General features: G+C 39.5%; 1 protein-coding gene across 11 annotated transcripts in view; it reads right to left on the reverse strand.

Moving 5' to 3' along the window:
- Ablim1 (actin binding LIM protein 1) overlaps nt 1-17305 on the reverse strand; it is a 285103-nt gene extending 267798 nt beyond the window's left edge. For 2 of the 11 annotated variants that reach the window (XM_069988083.1, XM_069988072.1), the window contains exon 1: nt 17199-17302. In XM_069988083.1, coding sequence (XP_069844184.1) covers nt 17199-17238 — 40 coding nt within the window. In that variant the 5' untranslated portion in view covers nt 17239-17302. Of the gene's footprint in view, nt 1-17198 lie in introns of all 11 variants that reach the window. The other 9 variants (XM_069988078.1, XM_069988079.1, XM_069988081.1 and 6 more) reach the window with 7 other exon arrangements.
- Between the last annotated feature and the right edge of the window lie 483 nt (nt 17306-17788).

Genomic DNA, 17788 nt, shown 5'->3' on the forward strand with positions numbered 1-17788 from the left:
CTTTTATATTCACAAATTAAAAGTCTACAGATGCAAGAAATGTAGTCTTCAGACAAGTTCTGCTCATATGCCAATATGAAGGAAAATCAAGGCAATCTCCTGGCCCCTTAACAACACACAATAGGATACACACACACACACACACACACATACACACACACACACACACACACACACACACACACACAAATGGGTGGTAGACTATAACGAAATGAAACTTCCTTTTTTTTTTTTTTTTGGTCAGTCATGGGGCTTGAACTCTGGGCTTAGGCACTGTCCCTGCACTCTTCAGCTCAAGGTGAGCGTTCTACCACTTGAGCCACAGCGCCATTTCCGGTTTTCTAGTGGTTTATGGGAGATAACAGTCTCATGGACTTTCCTGCCCAGGCTGGCTTTGAACTGAGTAGTTAGGATTACAGGCGTGAGTCACCAGCACCCGGCTCGAAATGAAACTTTCTGTGGGGGGAAAAAACGTAGGTCAGTGTTCTTGCTCCCCTATCACAGTCTCTTTTCTGTGTTTTGTAACCTACATGGTAAAATGAAGCCGAAGGGTGTTCCTTTATCCCTGAAAGATCATACCGGACAGGGCAAAGTTCAAGGTTAAAAGATCAAGAAGCCAGCCACTTGCGGAAAGTTCTTTTCTAATCACTTAAGAAAGCATAGAGTATGGTCTACAAGGTTTAGGGGGAAGGAGTAGGCAAAAGTATGCAGGCATCTTCATAAACATCCTCCTGGATCCAGACAGGACATTCCCCTGGTGGGTACCTGCTGGTTGTTGGTGGCACCAGAGCCATTTCTCCTGGGAAACAACCCACAACTATTTCAGTACATGTCTTTTCTTAAAAGGTTTTAAAATCTCGTGCTAGTACCAATGTTACTTATATCTCATGTCATTTGACTGACTGTACTTTTCTTTAAGATAGTAAACTGAATTTACTCTGGAAGACTCACCCATTGGGATTTTTGTTTTGTTTTGGTTTTTGTTCTTTGCTTTCTGTTTTTGTTTTTTTTTTTTATTGTCAGTCATAGGGCTTGAACTCTGGGCCTGAGAGCTGTCCCTGAGCTCTTCAGCTCAAGGCTAGCACTTGAGCCATAGCCCCACTTCCAGTTTTCTGGTGTATAATTGGAGACAAGAGTCTCACAGACTTTCTGGCCCAAGCTGGCTTTGAAGTACGATCCTCAGATCTCAGCCTCCTGAGTAGCTAGTATTACAGGTGTGAGCCACCAGCCCCCGGCTTGGTTTTTATTTTTAATAATGAAGACAAATCTATCAGCACAGTTTTCCTGGTGTTCCAAACAGTGTTCCAATTTCCATATAAGATTTAAGTTGTAGAACTCTGCAATGTCAAACGAAATGACTAAATGTAGAAGAATTGAGTGAAAGCTTTATTACTGTCATAGTCTGAGTCGTCAAATTGTCAAAATCCAAATATGTTTGATGAAGGGGTGCGGGGGAGGGTATTGAGGCATTTAGTAGTTTTATTGATGCTCTTCTTGTTTATTCTATTTGGACCACTGTAAGTTTTCATGTCTATTAGCAATACTAGCTTTCCCCCTGTCTAGCACACATTAATAATCAAAAAATGAAACACTAGCATGCTCTGCTCAGACAAGTCTGCCCACATGTGAAACCAAAAGTGGCAATACCCTGAGTGACAATACTGCCCTCTTCAGGACATGAGTGCTTATCCAGGAACTCTAGAATGCTAAAAATTAAATCAAATAGGAAAGTAACAGCAACACACACATTAATATATAATATATAAGATATATGCTGCATTTATTTAACTCATACTCTGCACCAGGTCTCAAGATTAAAAATGTTTTATTGCTTTTTCCATATTTATTCCTATCAGATGAATCCTTAATTACATATAAGCATGCATTCATTCAACCAGGTAAAACAAAGAAAGGGCTAAGGACTAGAAATGTGGCTCAGTGGTAGAGCATCTGCCTAGCAAGAACAAAGCCCTGAGTTCAAACTTCAGAACCGCAAGAAAAGAGTAGGTGGAATCAATGAACAATATAAAGGATATATTAAATTGATTTGCTATTAAAAGAATAGAAGAAGCTAATCACAAAGACAACAAGGGAAAGGTAATTTCAAATAGCAAGCACACAGGCACAGTATTTTATATGGAGAATGTTGCAAGCCAACCACCTTGGGCCTGATTAGAACATCTCTGAGCCTAATGAACAAACTTTAAGCTAGAGAGATAAGCAGAAACTAAATCTAAAACCTAAAATTTGATTAAACATTGGTGACTTACGCCTATAATCCTAGCTTCTCAGAAGACTGTAATCTTCAGATCATCAGTTTAAAGCCAGCCTGAGCAGACAAAACCAAGATACTGTTATTATCAACTAGCCAGCAAAAATCCCCTAGAACTAGAGATGTAATTCAATTAGTAAAGCACTAGTTATGAGCAAAAAAGGACAAACCAAAGTGTTAGACCTTGAGTTCAAGCTCCAGTACCCTCTCTCTCTCATTCTCTATTTCTCTTTCTCTCTCTCCCTCCCCCCCTCTCTCTCTGTCTCTCTCTCTCACACACACACACCCCTAAAATTTGGTTCCTCAATTAAATGTAATTGAAGATCACTTAAAGTTTCTAAGCTGTATTTTATGATCATTTTGTTGCTATGTGGAAAATAGACCAATGGAAAAGAAAGAATTGAAGCTCAGAGACCAGTCTGGAGGCTATTGCAGTTTTGAGAAGAGAAATGGAAAGAATAGTGAATAAAAACAAGCATCAGGGCCTTTTTGGAGGTGATGCTGAGCTGACAGGGCTTGTTAAAGTGTTACACCTGGATGAGAGATGGGGAAGAAGCATGGATTATCCTCAGGCTTCTGGCCCCAGTCATCTAGTGTCTGCCGTTCCATTTACTAAAAGAGGAAAATGTTGTGGCAGAGAAAATAAGAAAGAGAACACCTTGTAGAATTGAATTTGGACCTCTGTTTTGGCCCTGAGTTTCAGATGTCTGTGAAACATTCAGTTCAAGTTCAATATCATGGTTGGATGTTGCTATCTCAGCAGAGGGGTCTGGATGGTAGATACAGTATGAAATTGGTCTACATGGAACACAGGACGATTAATTTTTAAGCTATTGTTTGGAAGAAGAGGAGAAAGTCCAACCTGAATCTTAAAGAATGCTAACATGGAGCACTGGGAAAGAATCAGTGATGACAGAGGAGCGAAGGTGAGGAAAGCCAGAAAGAGGTGATGTTTGAGTAAAGAAACAAACAAAATAGTGTTCTATGGAGGAAAAAGTGGTCACTTCTGTCCCTTTGTGTATGGTAAATATTTAACAAGGGGTTATCAAGGGAAAAGGTCCTGATGTGTCATATCAGCTAGCCTTCCCGGCATAAAAATGCACTGTGGCTACTAATTTCTAGGAAGCATGTTTTCACTGAACTTGGAGGTGGAAAGAAATGTGCACAATTAGCATGAAGCACCATTTATTCCAGTGGGGTTCAGCAGAATACTGCTACTAGGAGGAAGCCTGAGATAGAGATACGTGTGGACTGAATTTGGCAACATGCTCATCATTAGTGACCTTAACGTGTCATTTCTGGACTACCGGGGCAGAAGTCAGAGAATAATGAGAGTTTTAATAAAGAAACATGGCCAGGCGCTCGCTGGTGGTTCACACCTGTAGCTCTACCTACTTGGGAAGCTGAGGTCTGAGGATCGCAGTTCAAAGCCAGCCTGGGCAGAAAAGTCCCATAAGACTCTTATCTCCAATTAACTACTCAAAACTCAGAAGAAGAGCTGTGGTTCAAAGTGGTAGAGGGCTACCCTTGAGCAAAACAGCTCAGGGACAGCACCCGTGCCCTTGAGTTTAAGCCCCAAAACCAACATAATAAAAAAGGAAAACAGGAAAGACACACAACTTCCCTAGAGAGCTACAGGAAGAAGAGACAAAAGTTTAAATAATCAACAAATAATAATCATAATATAAAATAGTAATATTATTAAACTGAATAAAACTGAGAGTGTTGCCCCAATGTGCATCATGGAAGTAGAAGAAATAGTATTTGCCCAAGGCTTGGTAGACTCCAAAGCATATTCTTTATTATTCAGAACTTTTTGAGTTGTCAGGCCTTGGTGGCTCATACCTGTAATCCTAGCTACTCAGGGGGCTGAGAACTTAGGATGGAGGTTCAAAGCCAAGCCAGGCAGAGAAATCCATCCATCTCCAATTAACCAGTAAAAAGCCAGACGTGGAGATGTGGTTCAAGTGGTAGATTGTCATCCTTGAGCAAAAAAAACTAAGAGACAGCACACAGACCCTAAGTCCAAGCCCCGGTACCAGCACAAGTAAAGTCTTAGACCACAGAAAAAGTGTGTAAGCTACCTAATCTTAAAATTAGATTATTTTTTCTCTATTTTTCTGTATTTTCTAATTTTTTGCATTGAACAATTAAATTACTTTTACAATCATAAAAGTACTGAATAGCCTTTTATATTTGCAGAGAAAATACTGGAATACATCGAAGAATACTCTTATCTATTCAAATTGAACTAAAAGAACATACTACCAAACAGTGCCCTCTAGTGTCAGGTCTACTATTCAAGTAAATATTTAAACTTCCATTCATTTTACAGCTTATAAATCAACACACATTCAAATACCTGTGAACAAACACATTCAAAGGTGCTACCTTCTAAACTCACATTCATAGATAACTAATTCTTCATTGGTTTCACAACATTAGATGTGGGCAGGGACTCTGTCCTGTGTCTTGAAAGTGTTAGGTACACTGTCACTGCTCAAGAGATAGTGAATGATGATAGCAACCAGAAAGTAATGGAAATGTCCATTAAAAAAGAATCAAAAGATTTGTATTGAAATTCAGAAAGAATTACAGTATTCTTCTCTGGAATATATTATGGAACAATGGAATAAATAACTTAGACACTTGATTGGATCTAGTGAGGATGTTTGCCTTTGGCTTTGTACAAAGATGGGGAATAAACATTTTAGCCTAGCACAGATAGCTCATGCCTGTAATCCTAGCTATTCAGGAGGCTAAGATCTGAGGTTTGAGAATGGAAGCCAGTCTTGGCTCATGGACATTTGTCCATGTGAATCTTTCTTTCTTTCTTTCTTTCTTTTTTGGTCAGTCGTGGGGCTTTAACTCTGGGCCTGGGCACTGTCCTTCAGTTCTTCAGCTCAAGGCTAGCGTCCTACTACTTGAGTCACAGCACCACTCCTGGCTTTTTTCTGCTTATGTGATGCTGAGGAATTGAACCCAAGACCTCATGCATGTGAGGCAAGCACTCTACCACTGAGCCAACTTCCCAGCCCCTGTCCATGAGATTCTTACTCTGTTTAACCAGCAAACAGCAGAAAGTAGAGATGTGGCTTAAGCGGTACAGTACCAGCGTTGAGTGAAAAAGCCAAAAATCAACATTCTCAGTAGAATAGGAAGGCAGTGATATAGATCCAAGAGACTGTTGAAGTCCAGGTTTCAATTTCATATTATTCATGTGTAAAAATAATTATGCAATTACAGATGTGTTTTAGGCTTATGGTATTAAATTATTTACAACATAAATTATTTTAAATGAATACAAAATCTCCTACTAATGACATAATTTTAAGACCATCAACATACAATCTCTTCTTTATACCTACATTAAATAGAATTATATTTAGGTGGGGTTTTTTTCTGTCTTTTCTTTCTCCATTTGAAAAGAGACAAAAGGGTTATTCACAGAGAACTTCATTGTCCAGTAGAAAATACAAGAGTATATATAGTGCTACTTGAACTAGCAGTGTATTATGAAACAAAAGTAAGCATTCAAAGTTAATATTTTTGTCAGGTGCTGGTGGCTCACACATGTAATCCTAGCTACTCAGGAGGCTGAGATCTGAGGATCAGGGTTCAAAGTCAAAGCTGGCAGAAAAGTCCATGAGGCTTTTATCTCCAAATAAATAAGCAAAAAGCTAGAAGTGGAGGTGTGGTTCAAGTGATAATGCTTTAGCCTTGAGTGAAAGGCCAAGTAAGAACTTGAAGCCCTGAGTTCAAGTACTGGCATATACATAAACACACACACAAGTTAATAGCTCTCTTACACAACAGAAGTAGTCTGTTAGAAAAATATAAGGGAGGGCTGGGAAGGTGGCTCAGTGGTAGAGCACTTGCCTTGCATGCCTGGGTTCAATTCCTCAGCACCACATAAGCAAAAAGAAAAAAGCCGGAAGTGGCGCTGTGGCTCAAGTGGTAGAGCGCTAGCCTTGAGCTGAAGAGCTGAGGGACAGCACCCAGACCCAGAGTTCAGGCCCCACGACCGGACCCAAAAAAAAAAAAAAAAAAAAAAAAAAAAAAAAAATATATATATATATATATATATATATATATATATATATATATATATATGGGAAAAAGATTCAATTGCATCATGAAAAGCTTCAAAACTCTCAGAATTTCCTTAGAGCCGAAAAGGCACTGTATCTCACTAGAGCTGGACTAGATGTGGACTTGATCTTGTCTTATGGTGGGTTTTTGTTTGGGGGTTTGTGTGTGAGTTTTTATGAGTTTAAGCCGGTAGCAGGGCTTAAACTTAGAGCCTCATGTTCTTAGCTTTTCTGCTCAAGGTGTGATACAGTGGGTTTGTGAAAGGTGAAGACTGAAGTTTATTTAGTTTGGAAAACCTTAACATGTATCTTCCTTTGGTGAAAATTTCAGTTATATAGGTGTGTATATATAAACTGCAACAGAAGCCGGGCACCAGTGGCTCACACCTGTAATCCTAGCTATTCAGGAGGCTGACATCTGAGGATTGTGGTTCAAAGTCAGCCCTGGCAGGAAAGTCCGTGAAACCTTTATCTCCAATAAACCACCAGAAAACTGGAAGTGGCTCTGTAGCTCAAGCTAGCCTTGAGCTGAAGAGCTGAGGGACAGCGCCCAGGCCCAGAGATCAAGGCCCATGACCGACCAAAAAAAAAAAACCTCACCAGCAGATAGATTTATCAGTATTACATTTGTGTAGTACAGTATTAAACTAAAAAAATTACTGGTCGTTACCTTGAAATGAGTTGATGAGACTGCTACCTACCAGTACCAAGAAAAGCAGTTACCTTGAACTCTATCAATATCAGGCAACATACATGTTCTAAGGAAAATAGAAGATGCAGAAGCTTCACATCAATTAGAATTTAAGTTAAGAAGAAATACTTTTAGCAAGCCCATCCACCTAGGTGGTCCTACCTACTCTGGAGGCTAAGGCAGAACTATCACTTGAGCTCTGGAGTTTAGGCCCAGATTGGGCAAGGTAGGACTCCATCTCAAAGAACACACGAACACACACATGCATGCACGAATGCACGCACGCACACTGCCTCGCTAAAAGCCAGGCACAAACAATGGTTCATGTTGTAATTCTAGCTACTCAGGTGGCCCAGATGTGAGGATTATGGTTGGAAGCCAGCCCAGCGAGTGAAGTTCAGGAGACTCTTATCTCCAATTAACCAACAAAAAGTTGGAAGTGGTGTGACTAGTGAGGTAGAATGCCAGACTTGGCAGTAAAAGTTAAGGGAGAATGCCCAGGTCCTGAGTTCAAGCCCTAGTTGTAGCACCAAAATAAAACAAACAAGCAAACCAAAATCTTGGATGCATTTGGTTTTCTTCTTTCATACCCCATGTCATTTCTATTGGAAAAATGGAGTTGATGTAATCTTCAAAATATACCCACATCCATGTATATCCCAAATCCACCCCCACCCTTAATTGGGTCCCCATGACCTCTCTTAGCTGGATCATGACAAGAGTCCCAGGGAGGAGTGGGATTGCAGTACCACAGCCGCTGCTTGCTTGTTTTCTTATCTACCACTTGTCTGAGGGGGACCAGGCTTCCCCACAGCTGATTGGGCCCATTTCTAGGTGACTGGGGAGGGATTCCTCTGATGGATGACTGTGGCTCAAGGACTCCTTTCCAAATTTCATAGAACTGTGCCACACTCTTAAGAATCCTCCATTTCACCTCCCTATCTTCCTTCTGTCTTTCACAGGATCAGATCCTCATTCGGAGCCTATGCTATCCCCTTTCCCATTCCCTTTCATAGGTGTTCCACCTAATAAAATCCTTGTATGTTTGGTCCTATATTGGCTTCTTGGAGGGCCCAGACTAACAGAGTCCCAATTGTTGTACTTGCTTCCAGAATTATAGTCTGATAGCCTCTTGACATAGCAGCTAGAGGTGAACAAGCTAAGAATAAACTCCCCACCAGTGTCTGGAGATATGACACAATCTGACCACTGCTTCCCTATAGCTCTATCTCCTTTCTGCTGACTCCAACTGCAGCCACACAAGTATTCTGGCCATTTCGTGAAGCTATGGCTAACAGACCTTTGGATTTGTCATTTCTTCTAGAATGTGTGTGCATGTGTATACTCACATCCTTATTTGGTGTACACACACACACACACACACACACACACACACACACACACACACACACACACACACACACACACACACACACACGGTATGCACCTGTTATCCTAGAAATTCAGAAAGCATAAATAGAAAGATTGCAGATTGGCCCAGTCATCCTGGGCAAGACCACAAGACCTTATCCCAGTGAAAGAAGAGAGTTGGGGGAGGGGGAGTAGGGAGAGAAGTGGAGGGGGAGAAAAGAAAAAGAAAAAAGGAGTCTGCAAATGTAAGTCCAGTTAGAGTGCCTGCTTCGCCAGATGAGGCAATGCAAAAACAAAAACAACAACAAAAAACCCTCAACAAATTTTGTTCAATGAACGAATGAACGAATTCTTACCAAAATTACCTACAGTAATAAACACGGATTTACCCCGAAACACATGAGTTTTCAAAATAACGGCACAAGTTGAATAACTAGTACCACCAAGAATTCAAGACAACTATTTGTATTTGACTCATCTGTTTGCCCATTATGAAATAATGCTGGACATTTATAACAAGATTTTAACTACAGTGTGATCACTAACTTTTTTAGTATAAAATATGAGATGACATTTTATCTCAGACAAGCATGGGTTACCACCAAGAAAGTGCTAGAATATCCAAGGAGTGAAAATTGTCCTTACTTCTCTCTAGAGTGTGTGATACTCAGAACAGTTGGCAAGTCTTTTTTTTTTGTTTCCCGAGCGTAGTGAGGAAAAAAAATTCAGAAAAGCATTCAGGCCTCTCCCTTATACTAGGAGTACATGCCAGCAAATTAACTTACTTTGCAATGACAAGTAATTTGTGAAGATTTCAGGAAATCAGAACCCCAAACATATTTGAGATCAATTTTTAATGCATGTTTTAGTGAAACCCAGACTTATTTCCTTACTTTTCTAGTTACATTCTTAAGGAAGGGAAAAGCAATAATATAACAGTGTATGACTGAATTTTTTTAAAAACACAACCAAGACACAAGTTGTAAGTCAAAGGGTTATAGAAATGACAGAAACTTTCTCTGACATAATGGTTTTGTGCATACAAATTGTAGACTCTACAGCATGGAAGTCAAAGCCACAAAGTGCCTTGTTGGCAGTGTGCCTTTCCCTGAATATGACTTTTAGAGGTAACAGGCAGAAATGCAGACACCAGATCCTGTCCTTGATTGACTGCACAGGAAGGTCAGACTTAAGCACTTAAATGGCATAACTCATACTAGGTACACTGTGTCATTCCTATCTAGTACTTCAAAGAAGCCAAGTTACAATCACATTTCTGGTTTTACCACTAAGCAATCACACAAATTTGAATTTATCTCAATCCTTCCAGAAACTGCAGGGGGAAAAAAATCCATAAACATGCTTTTGAAAATGCTTCTGTATTGCTATTGGGTGGGGATATAGAAAATATTTACTCTGCTAAATCTCATTCCACATTCCAGGAAAAAGCATGACCTACTTTTCACCTTATTTTTGTGTATGCAAAAGCAAAACTGTGATTCATGAAACATCTTCAGATAGTTATGAGTAGCTACTAAATGCATGTCTAGTTCCAATGCCATAGAAGTCCCGGTACACCAAGTTAGTTTTGAATAAAACATTGACTTCAAAGTCAGGAATCCTGTGCCCTCACTTCCTATTGGCTGCTAACTTAGATTTATGATAGCATGAATTACAAAAGCTCTCAGTATTACTTATCTGTTGCTGCTTAACAAATGTCTCTAAACCTAATGGCTTAAAACACAAACAGTTATCATCTTGCAATGCTTATAGGAGAGACATTCAGCAGTGTCTTAGCTGCTTTATAACAGGGATTCTCGAGGTACTACAGTGGAGTCTCTTGAGACTCCAGGAGACTGCTGGAGTTCCTTCAGCTGAAGCCTGCACGGGGCTGAAGGGGGTCCACTTTGTACTTTATTCCTATGGCTGTTGGCAAGAATTTCAATTCTCTGCTATTTGGACCTCTCTAGAGGTGTGTTCACGATGTGACAGCTGCCTTCCCTCAAAGGGAGTGATCCAAGAGTGAGAGACAACCAGACCGGGACTGCATGATCCTTACAACCCATTCTCAGACCCAACATTCCATCAGTTCTGCTGATACAGTCTCTAAGACTGTATCTAAGACTGCAGGGAACTATCCAGGAGCATGAGTGCCAAAAGGTAGGAAAGATCGAGGGGCATCTTTTTTTTTGGGGGGGGGGGTCAAGGAGTTTGAACTCTGGGCCTGAGTGCTGTCCCTCAGCTCTTCAGCTGGAGGCAAACATTTTACAACTTGAGCCACAGCACCACTTCTGGTTTTCTGTGTGGCTTATTGGAGATAAGAGTCTCATGGACTTTTCCTGCCTGGGCTGGCTTTGAAGCATGATCCTCAGATCTCAGCCTCCTGAATAGCTAGGATTATAGGCATGAGCCACCGACACCCAGCTTGGGGTGTAACTTTGAGGCTATCTACCACTTTCTCTTCCTTTTTTTTTTTTTTTTATCCATGGAGTAGAATTTTCTGAGCCACAGCTCTGTGACCTCGTTACTCAAAATGCCTTTACCAGAATTGCTTTTTCCATGTAAAGGTATTACTTCCTTTAGTTTTCAGCTATTGGTTATACCAACTGCCACTCTCCTAGCTGGTATCATTTATAGATTTCCTGCTCACCCCTTAGCACCTTGCTGTAATTTGGCACATGGTACTCTGCCTTCTTTGGGGATAGCAATGACAAAGGGAACGAATACAACCTCCAACTGGATAACATAAATAAACCTGTGATCAGGACTTCTGGCTTTCCATTTTTCCCTTTCCCTACAGTCTGCCTCCACATAGAAGTATAATCATCCCAGCCACTCATGAGGCTAAGGCAGAAGGAACCTAAATTCAAGGAAAGCTGGATTATACAGAGAGGCCCAGCCTCAAAACAAGTGACTAATAAGAAATATTTTTCAAACTACTAGTTGGATGCTTATGTGAAAAATCCTCAGATGAACTCTAGTCACAGAATAAAATTCAACTGGGGCAAAAACCTAAGGCAATTAGTCTTAAAGGAAATGATACTACCATATCCTAGTAGGCATTTTGGAAATGTACAGAACAATACAATATCCAGGGAGAGTACCAAACATCCTGTAATATATAGGGGGTTCCCATAAAAATAAAAATTGCCTCTTGCTCTCTGTCACTTGAATTCCTAGCTGGATATTCATATTGGTGAAAAAAATCTATTTACCATTAGCTAAATATTTGATATGCAATAAAATTCTCAGAAAAGCACTACTGTTTCAATTAAGGGAAATAATGCATTGTTCTGTTTGGAATGTTACCAAGAGTTGCTCACTATTCAGAGGAGTCACGTTATTGACAATATCATTCTTGTTTGTACCACCATGACATTATATTTACAACTGTCACTTTCATGCAGATTCTACATATATCTATAAACATTAGACAGTTCCATGCCCTTCATTGTAATCAAGTCTATACATACATGTGAAAACACATGTAACTGTAATTAAATCAACTCCAAACCTACTCTTCTGCTTTGTATGCTGGGCTCAGGAGTCAGCAAACCAGGGTTCTTTGTGCCAGATCACACTTTATTGGGCCTGCCAACAGGGGGCACTAGAGTGAATTACGGAAAGCAGAAGAAGGGAGATAGGAATGGTCTCTTCCTGTTTTCTTTTTTTTGTTGTTGGTCATGGGGCTTGAACTCTGGGCTTGGGCCCTGTCCCTGTGCTCTTGAGCTCAGGGCGAGCGCTCCACCGCTTGAGCCACAGCGCCACTTCCTAGGAATGGTCTCTTCCTGTGGTAAGATGTCTTGCACTTTCAGTTCTATTTTGTCTGATATATTTGCTATCCTTTTCTTCCCCTTGATTGCTGTTTTTCTGGAATATTTTTCTATTCTTTTATTTTACCCTGTCTCTTCATTTTTAAATGTATCTTTTTATGACATAGTGCTTTTTTAAATTTATTTTTTGTTGTTTTTTTTTGTGACAGTTCTGGGGCTAAAACTCAGGGCCTACAGTTTCTGAGCTTTTCTTTTTTTTGTTTGCTTTTTGTTTTGTTTCGTTTTGTTTTTGCTCAAGGCTAGTGTGCAACCACATCAGCCACAGCTCCACTTCTGGCTTTTGATGGTTTTATTAATTGGATGTGAGAGTCTCATGACTTTCCTACCTCAGTGGGCTTCAAATCACAATCATCAGATTTCAATGTCCTGAGTAGCTAGGATTACAGGCATGAGCCACCAGTGCCCAACAAGTGCTATTTAAAAAAAAATCCTATCTACATATCTTTACTTTTAATTGGTGAGTTAAATCCACTTACACTTTTATTATAGAAAGACCTATTTTATGTTTTCTATTTTTCATACTTCTTTTTTCATATATTGAAAGTTATATTCTGTACTTTTATTTTTATGGTGGTTACCCAAAATTAAACATTTTATTTTCCAACTTCCTTTCCTAACCATTACAGGTTATGTAAGTTTGGGTCAATGAAATGTAAGTCGAAGTGTGGAACTGTCTGTTCTTGTTAAAGAAAATATCTCTTTTTCTCTGCCTACCCTAAAATTGGCAACTAGAGTCCCCACACATACAGGGGACACTGATGTTATCCTGATTATGTCTACGGAGGGGTGGTGCTGAACTTAAGAGTGTGATGTCATCATGTGAAGTCATATCAATCCGGCCCACATCCCAAGCAACTTCTTTTACTTGAAAAACTAAGAGATTTCTTTAAGCCCCTTTAACCAGGGGTTTTTCTGCAGCTGGCTAGTAAGGTACTGCTCATTTCTTAAATTTTTCCTTTCTTGTTAACTTCCTAGGCCATGGGGGCATGGAGATGGTAATGGTGAATATCCCTCAACCTACTCCAGTTTCTGGCACATAGCCTTCCCTCTAGGCTTCTTCCACTCCAGCTCCCATACACTGCACTGAATTTTCTCAAAAGGAGAGCCTGAGACAAAGACCTGAGTGCAAGTACATTCCTTCATACCACAGGAATTGAGGAGGTGGAGGATAAGGGGAAAGGAGGAAAAGCTGAAGAGACCTACTGAGCTCCTAGTGGTGATCACTGGAAACCTGATCCCATTGAGACCTCTGGAAGACCATTCAGAGTACTTCTCAGCATTTTTCCCCAGAATTCTCCACCCAAAGAAAGGGAAACTGGAATAGGCACCCACAAAGTTTCAGCTTCTGTTGGCTGAGTTGTCCCAGTGGGTGCTTATGGAAAGAAGGGGTGCTTATGGAAAGAAGGGGTTTGCCCACATAGAAATGTTTCAGTGTAGAACTTCTGAAGAGGGGAACACAGAACTGAGGTAGCTGCTGTCATGATGAGATGAGGCTGAGCTTGCACAGAAATGCCCATAGCAGCTGCCATCAGCAGTAGACCAAGGGTAGGCGACACCCCACACCAGGGGTTTCACAATTGTTATGTAACCTTCTGAGGTCGGTCAGCTTCCCTCCGTTTTCTGTGGCAACCGCAGCATTGCCTTCCGGAAACAAAGCTTAGTGTTGATGCTTATGTGCAAGCATACCTTGAACTAGCCTCTCTATCTTTCTTTCTTCTTTTTGAATATAATTAGTATACAGAGGTTTTCTGTGCTATTTCCATTTATATTTATAATGTACTTTGACCAAATTCGCCCCCTATTGCTCTTTCTTATTCCCCTTTACCCCTATTAAAATAATTTGTTTCATTATTCTTTGTTCTGTTTTTTATACACAGGTATGAGACTCTTCAATCATATTTACCCCCTCCTTGCTCCTCTGCTTTCATTCTCCTCCCTCCCTTTAGTCTCACTCATCCCAAGTAGTCTTCTTCCCCATTTTGCTCATCATCTGGGATTTCTTTTAAGGCCAAAATCCTACATGAGAGAGAGAACATGCAATATTTGTCTTTCTCAGTCTGGTTTATTTCACTTAACATGGTGATTTTCAGTTTTACCTGTTTTCCTACAAACAACATAATTTCATTCATTATGGCTCCATTGTATACACACACACACACACACACACACACACACACACACACACACACACACACTCAATCCCATTTCCTTTATCCATTCTTCAGTTGACACATCAGATTCCAGTTTGACTACTGATACTATAATCATTGACGCTGTAATTATTCCTAAGGATATATGTCCAGGAGTATCACAGCATGGATGAATGTATAATAATTCTATGCTTAGTTTACTGAAGAAGCTCCAAACTGATTTCCAGACTGGATACACTGACACTCCCACCAATAGTGTATTATAATTCCTTTTCCAACCACATCCTTGCCAAGATTTGTTTTTGTTGTCTTCTTGGTAATAGTCATTCAGACTGAAAGTGAGAAAGAATTTCAGTGTGGTTTTAATTTACATTTCTTTTATGCTTAAGGATATAAAACATTTTTCCATATACTTATTGCTAAACTCTATGTTCTTTTGATAACTATTCGAGTCATTCACACACTTATTAACTGGGGTTTTTTTTGGTGTTTAATTATTTTTAACCTTTCAAAGAGAGTTCAAAAAATTCTTTTGATATAAATCTCTTATCTCAGGAGTAGCAGGCAGATTCTCTCCCATTTTTGGGATGTCTCTGATTGATTCTGATAATTATTTCCTTTGAAGTACAGAGGCTTTTTAATTTGATGCAGAGTTATTTATATTTTTTCTCTCTTATTTTCTATTTGGATGGGTTTTACCTATATCTTCAAAGGCCTTCCCCGTGTTTTCCTCTAGTTGTTCAAAGTTTCAAGCCTTACAATTACATCTTTAATCCATTTTGAAGTAATTTTTGTACAAGATAAGAGAGAAGAGTCAACCTTCAATGTTCTAAATGTGGATATCTCGTTTTTCCAGCACTGTTTTTTGAAGAAGTTGTCTTTCCCCCAGCATATCTTTTAGGAACCTTTGTAGAAAATTGGATCTGTTTCTCTATCTTTAAAATTCATTTCTCTCTGAATTCCTGTCTCTGCTCTTGATTTCAATGCATTATCTTCCCATTTCCAGTCCTTTGATGTATGGTATCTTCAAGTTCGTATTGTTTCTTTATTCTTTGTCTATACCATTTATTGACATTCTTGTATTTCAATGATCACCTTTAGAGACAATTCTCAAAACTTTATTGCCAGCTCAGGTTTTATTTCTGACTCCCTAGTCCAAACTTATTATCTCAAACCAGACATCTGAATATAGCTGTGATTATACAGATCATCAAACATACATACTGGAAAATTCACCTCATCTCTCACCACCTCAATTAATGGTACCTTCACCAACCTCATCCAAGCCATAAACTCCATCAACAGCTTTGATAGCTTTTACTCATGCTTTACATTACCTGAAAACATTTCCTATCTTATATTATTACTAGATTATATTTCAGGTCTACCATCTCCTTCCTGAGTCCTACATATTAATAACTCTTTTTTTTTTTTTTTGTTGGTCGTGGGGCTTGAACTCTGGACTTGGGCGCTGTCCCTGCGTTCTTCAGCTCAAGGCGAGTGCTCTACTGCTTGAGCCACAGCACCACTTCCGGTTTTCTAGTGGTTTTTTTGGAGATAAGAGTCTCACGGACTTTGCTGCCCGGGTTGGCTTTGAACCGTGATCCTCAGATCTCAGCCTCCTGAATAGCTAGGATTACAGGTGTAAGCCACCAGCGCCCAGCCATATTAATAACTCTTATGGGTTATAAACATCTTCTGAACTTTTACAAGAGTATCAGAAATTATTTTCTGCCTTTAGTTTTTCCTTTGCCAAGCAAACTTTGAATTATACCAGAATATGGTTTAATCAAGAGATTTTACAAAGTTTGTTAGAAAAGTTTCTGTCCTTCCCACCAAACTCTCAATTTCTTGCTTCACAGTGGCAATCTAGTTTGACTTTATGAGTGGACTATTATTATTTGCTTCTTTTCTTTAAGTACTGTGCCTATTTTACTTTTAATTTTTCTACATTGAGAATTGAACCTAGGGCACCTGCTCATATTGATACTAATCTAAAGCAAAATATCTGTTTTGTTTTATGTATAATACTATACACAGAGATAGGTAACACTTGCCAACAACTCCAAGCCTGTTTTCAACAGACCTCACACAATGAGTGGTTGCAAAGCATTGTGAAAATACAAGATGTCAACTAAATGCAGGACAATTAGGCTAGGAAAATAATTATAGTTAATAATATGTCTAGCCATCTTAAACTATAATAATTAATAATAATAATAAACATCATATGCTCTTGGTTGAAGCAGGAACAAGGAACCAGAATTTTGTAAGGAGCCTATTTCAATGTTGAACAAACAACAGGTAATATCTTCAGGATTCTAGTCTATGGAAAATTAATACATTTACTTGTCATTGAGTAGCAGAGATTAGCAACCAAAAAACAGGAAAGAACATTAGAGAGGCTCTTCCTGAGATCTGGATTTCAGACTTTATTATTCTGACACTACAATTTCTATTACTGATAGTAATAACAAACGTTATAGCATCTCTTCCAGCGGATCAGGCACTGTTACAATGATTTTCATTTATCGATGCATTCTTTTCTTTTCTGAACTCTGGGCCTGGGCACTGTCCCTCAGCAATTCAGCTCAAGGCTAGCCCCCTACCATTTGAGCTACAGCGCCACTTCCAGCTTTTTATGTGGTGCTGAGGAATCAAACGCAGGGCCTCATGCATGCAAGGCAAGCACTCTACCACTGAGCCACCTTCCCAGCCCTATCGATGCATTCTTTTAACACTTCATGAGCTAGGTGATATTATTCCCTTAGTTCAGAGAAGGAGACTTACAACACAAAGAGGTTTTGTTCCTTGCTCCAGGGATCATCATTGCTGGGGTTTAGATAAGCTACCCAGCTCCAGAGCCTCTTCTCTTAACTCCAGTCCATAATTCTGCACACAACTCTGCCATTTCTCTTTTCTCTGTTCAACTAATTCAATTATAAACACATAGCATTCTTGGCTGTGCAAAACGTACTACACCCTTATCAAGAACTCACTGGTCTTGGTACAATACCAACACTAGAATAAAATAAACACAAAGTTCTCCAGGATACCAAGGAAAGAACATTTTCCTAAGTTGCATCCACATAACCTAAAATTTTCCAGGCTGAATCATGTTTCTTCAATGAATAATACACAGTGATGGTTGTATTTTTTTTTTTTTTTTGGTACTGAAGTTTGAACTCAAATTGCCAGGCAAACTATCTATCACTTGGCCCACACCCCCAACCCTTTGTTCTTTCCTTGTTTTTTAAATACAGTCTTGCTTTTTGGCAGCTGGCCTAGACCAGGATACCCTATTCGTGCTCTGCACATAGCTGAGATAACATGCATGCACTAACACACCCAACTTAAAAAAATTATATGCATTAGCCTCT

This window comes from Dipodomys merriami, unplaced genomic scaffold (genome assembly GCF_024711535.1).
Source record: "Dipodomys merriami isolate MVZ:Mamm:240054 unplaced genomic scaffold, mDipMer1.0.p SCAF_35, whole genome shotgun sequence".
In the NCBI taxonomy this organism is placed as follows: domain Eukaryota; kingdom Metazoa; phylum Chordata; class Mammalia; order Rodentia; family Heteromyidae; genus Dipodomys; species Dipodomys merriami.